Raw genomic sequence first — 5330 nt, forward strand, 5'->3', positions numbered from 1 at the left:
CTTTTTTTCCTCTACAGGTTTGCGTGGTGCAATGATGAACACAAAGGTTTCACGATTTGGGTTTTTCTTATTCGCGGTGGTTGTTAGTTTCTAGTTTAAGGTTTTTGTGTTTGTAGGTTTGAGGCGAAAATGATGGCTCACGGTGTCGTTGTGTTATTATGTGGTGGTTGACAAAGATGGAAGGTTCGAACAGGTGGAAAAGGTCTCGTGATTTAGGATTTTGTGGTGTTCTTGAACTACTGTAATGACTTTGCAATGGTTAACAAGGGTTTCGCGTTTTTACGTTCTCTAGTGGAAAAGGTTCGAACAAACCTAGGTTTGAGTTTTCAGTTTCTTGTGGTTGTTCGTTGAAGAAGAACAAACTTGCAATGATTATTTCTTGTTGATTTGCGAGGTTGAAGGAGATGATGGTTGTGGGTTCTGATGACTAAAGGTTGTCGCAGTGGTTTGATGATGGGGTGGTTGTTCTGATGATAGCTAGGATTTTTGGTGGTGAGAGCTTGAACATGATGATGTGACCAATTCAATTACCATGTTTCGACATCATCCTTTGTTTAAGTTTTCACGTATATAAAAAAGTTACACCTCATTTAATAATGAAACACATAAATGTTATACTACTATGTTGTTAACAATTTAGATGTTAACAATCACTAGTGCAGTAAGAGGAAATGACACCGGTTATTATTGCTTATAGGCACCAGTTCTACGACCGAGGCATATACAGACGAGGTAAAAAGGGGTAGGTTTTATGCCTCGGGTATGAACCGCGGTGTAAAGAGATAGGATTATGTCTCGAGTCATTGTAATCGATGCCATAAGGTTTTGTTTTTTTTTATTAATCCCCTGCTACACTCTCCCACTGTTTCGAAACCAACCACACAAGCATAAACACAACCCTCATTATTTTTGTAACATGTTTAATCCGCAAAGAGACCCAAAACCCACGATTTCTTTTCCTTTGTCGAATGGAAATGGAAGTTCAATTCAGAACAGGGTCAAAGGTGGATGATGAATCTGGCATGTGTGTCCCCTCCTTTGTGGTCCACGAGTCCATCAAAGAGTCCCCATCACTGAAAAATTGAACAACAAAAATGTCTCTGGATTAAGAACAAAACCAAGAACAAGATTGAGAGTGGAGGATTTTATTTGAAAATGGTGTTTCCAATGTCTCTGGATCCAAAAAGAAGACCAAGAACAAGATCCAAAAACATTTCACTTACCAAGCCAAGGAGGACCATTGCCGCGATGACCAGGACCGTGGGAGCGTCTGTGGCAACAAAGACAACGCGGCATGGCGGTGCAGCAAGAACCCAGGAAGACCACACGACGATGGCAGAAATGCGGCGACAACACTGTCTTCACCATGCAACGGCAAGACAGCAGCGGGGAGGCAACAGCGGGGAGGCAACAACGGTGACGTTGTGGAGCGGATCTGGAGCAAATTTGGAGCGGATCTGGAGTGGATCTGGAGCGGCTTTGCGATCTGGAGCAGTGGATGAAGATGAAGATACAGAGGGGAAGAATGGCAGAGGCAGTAGCGGCGGAGGCAGTAGTGGCGGAGGCATCGACGGAGGCTACAGCGGCGGAGGCTACAACAGCGAGAGAGGGGAAGAATGGGAGAGCACATAGGGGAAGAATGGGAGAGCACAGAGGGGAAGAAGGGAGAGCACGAGAAAGAAGAAGTTGTTGGGCTGTGCAAATGAAAAAATCAGAGGAATGAAACGAGTGTATAGGCAGCAGTCGTCTAGCAACCCGAGGCAATAGAGCCTTTTTAAAAAGTTGTCAGACAAAAAGTGTGCTTAGGGCACAGCTATAGTTCTCGGGTCTTCTTCTAACCGAGACAATATCATCATTTTGCCTCGGATCAAGGTGTAACCGAGGTATATAGCCTTTTACGCTTCGAGTTTTGCGTAACCGAAGCGTGTATGACGCGTTAGATTCTACTTTTTTTTTCTAGTGAATTTAGATGTTCTAATAGAAAATAATCAAATTAAAAAAAAAACTACAAAAGTTAGGAATCGATTACCACTGATTATAGAAACCAAAGTATTCAGCCTACATAAATAATACAAAACGTCAAACACTAACTTCCACGACACATCTTTATTTTGAAAAATACTCCAAAACCAAGCAATGCCCACACGGCTTATTCACCACACCCATTTGAACAACGGGAAAAAAAAAAAGTAAAGCAACGTACGGACACAAACAAAAGTTGTACCTAAGATAGTAACAAAAAAATACGATGTAGTTAGTTACAAAGCTCACGCGCTATGCCAACCCTATTATTAACTGTGTCGAACATAATCCTAAGGTTCTGTTGCTGGTAGTTGGCGATGACGTTGAGCACCGAGTTTACGTTGTTGGGCGCCGCTGCCATAGCCAGGCACGCCACAGCGCCGTAGGTGCTATGTATGAGGGTGTTCTCGTAGGGCAGAGTGAGATCCAATCCCGTGAACCGAAACTTGATCAACGGTGCCAGCGTCTCGTAGGTCTTAACAAAGCACGTGTCGAATGACCCTATGCTAACGAACGGTCCCTTCACCTGGTTTCTGAACTCATCCCTGATTGCGTTGTAAACCGGTTGCACGAATCGGGTTATGACCGTGCCCGAATCTATAATGGTTCCAGATCCTCTGTTCGGGTCAAACGCGAGATACTCGGTGGGTAATGGGACCTGAACCCGGCCCACTGTCACTCCAGTTAGGTTCACGTAGTAGAGTGATGGCCGCCGCGGGTTTCGGAGAAGTGGGGTGGAGCGGATTCTTCTGGGCTGACCTGTGCGCCCGAGTATCAGGGACCCGGAAAAGTAAAAGGATTTGAAACTGGGAAGACAGTAGGAGAAGACGCCGGAGTAGAGTGACCAAGATTGGGTAAGTAGGGACAAGGGCCCGCGGCCCAAGCCCAGAAGGCCTTGGGCCGGGATTGTGCCTCCGGAGACGGAGTTGACGCACCCGAAAGCGTAGCTAGGGATAGTGTCTACGGCCAAACTGAGGGAATCTTGCACGAGCGTGGCGGAGAATGTGGAGCCTGCGTTACGAAAAAATGTGTAAGTAAACAAATTTCCATCTTCTTAAAATCCCAGATTTCAGATTTCTATCGGATTATTATTTAAGGGAGCTTGAAATATTGTAAAATTTGAAGTTAATCCAAACAATGTTGATAATATTACCAGTTGTACCAATGTAGGTGTTCAAGGATTCAAGCTTAATTCTAGTTCTATCTATGGATGTCAATTCCATTCCCATCAATATTAATCAACCCTGATAAACAATCTTCCTGAAAGAGTCATTCTTATACCTGCATAGGATTGGTTGAAGATGCAAGCTCTGGAACCGGTGTTGGGGCAAGGGAGGGCTCCACGAGCCTGGGCGCAACGCGGGGAGTAGCAAGCCACGGGGCCGCCATAAGTGGTGGAGGCTTGCGGCGAGTAGGTGGTGGAGGAAGAGCAACCGATGCAGCCACTACACGGGACCCAAGCCTCGTCGGTGCTGGTATCCAGGACCATAAAAAAGAGTTGACCCGGAGTGCCGAGTTTTACTCGGACCACGTAGTTACCGATGTCGAAGGCCTGACCCGAAGCTATTGGGGCGGCGGAAACGCGCTTTTTCCTGAGCGACGAGTCGAGGCCAAACAGGTACTCAACCCTGAGAGGGTCCTTGGAGGCCATGTCGATGATGGTGGTATCCCAGGAGTCTGAGAGATTCTTGAAAGGGGAGCAGTTGCCGTAGATGGGAATGACGATGATACCGGAGTCGTCACTTTGAGAGGCGCATGGGTCGGTGGCAATGGCTACGGTGGAGAAGTAGAGTAACAGTGTTGCAGTGAAAAGAATTAGGGTGGCGGTGATGGTGTTAACACCCATAATTGGTGTGTGTTGATGGAGGAGGAAAAGAATATCGTAGTATAGTACTTGTTTAGTTTAAGTGGTAGTGTGCATGCATGGGGGCACCACTCCTTTAATACATGCACAATAGCAAATTACTGCAGAAACTATTTGTTTACAACGAAAAAAAAAAATGTTATTTTCACAAATGTTTTTTACAACACATCTTATTTAATAATATTTTACAAAATAGAAAAAGAGAAGGAAACTATAATATTAAAGAAGTTATTAGAAATAAATTATATTTATAATTTTATGAGGTTCCTTTATGTATGCAAGCTCTGTCTTTTCAATTCAGAAAGATATATGTTAGCATAATCTATTTGAAAATGTACTTTTAACAACTTTTTTTTTGACATATAGCTTGCATCCATGGTCCTCTCACAAGAACCTTCCCTGTTCCTAACTCTGTCATTGCTGTTTGAACTCCTACATATTAATCAACACAACTTTTCACATTATAGTTACAAATAATATGGAGATAAAAGGATATGACATGGTGCCTTTACGAGAAACAAATAAAGATACAAACAAAGGAAAATGTAAATAGAATAAAGAATAATATATATATATATATATATATATATATATATATATATATATATATATATAATATTTTTTAATTAACATTGCTATTGGATCGTGAGTCTACACATCCTTCTTAACATACTTAAGTTTATACTTAAAATGATATCATTAATTAATTAGCAAACATAAATTAATATTGTGTCAACTAATATTTCTGTGCTATATATTAAGTTCCCACGATTAAACTTCGGTATACAAAACATCTTTCAAAACATATTTTAAACCGTCACCAAAAATATATTTTATGTTTTAAAAGAACTATATGTATGCCAAAACCTTAAATGTAACTTAATACATTTTTTATTCTTTAGCATATTAAAAGTACAATGCTTTGTATAATGATGAAAAATATGTTAAAATGATATCGGAGTAGATGTTGATATAAATAACTTTTGAGTTACTAAATGTATATTAGAATATCGTTGTTGTAGTTTTCAAAATGTGTAAGAGAAGAGGATTATATCCGCATGGAATTTTTATAGTTAATTTCTATTAATTATTTTTTTAATTAAATAGTATGTGTGATTTTATTTTGATTATAATCAAGTTAGATTTGTGAACTGTTTGAGATTCTGCTGAACAAGCAAACAGCATATTTGATTGCGACGTTTGCAAAAGAAAATAAATCAGATACAAAGGGCGTATTGATGATTGAGGGGTGTAGCTAGACAAACTCCGGTTTCAGACACTTTTTGGATTTTAGTACAGTGAACGCAGCAACGTAGGTCTTTGGAAGTGGTAATTGAAGAAACTTTACAGTGTTGTTGATATGGCTGAAATAAACCGAAACTTATAGAACTCAGAACATGGTCCTTTTGGGGAGATTAATGATCAAAATTTAGTCCTAGGATGT

General features: G+C 41.0%; 1 protein-coding gene across 1 annotated transcript; it reads right to left on the minus strand.

Moving 5' to 3' along the window:
* Nucleotides 1-2082: 2082 nt before the first annotated feature.
* Nucleotides 2083-3929, minus strand: LOC124841600 (aspartyl protease AED3-like). The gene is made up of 2 exons (XM_047317900.2): nt 3304-3929; nt 2083-3033 (listed from the first exon to the last, which is right to left on the minus strand). Exons 1-2 carry the CDS (start codon nt 3866-3868, stop codon nt 2255-2257), a joined length of 1344 nt encoding a protein of 447 aa, XP_047173856.2. The 5' UTR covers nt 3869-3929; the 3' UTR covers nt 2083-2254.
* Between the last annotated feature and the right edge of the window lie 1401 nt (nt 3930-5330).

This window comes from Vigna umbellata, chromosome 1 (assembly GCF_029865625.1).
Source record: "Vigna umbellata cultivar VRB3 chromosome 1, Vumbellata_1.0, whole genome shotgun sequence".
Lineage (NCBI taxonomy): Eukaryota > Viridiplantae > Streptophyta > Magnoliopsida > Fabales > Fabaceae > Vigna > Vigna umbellata.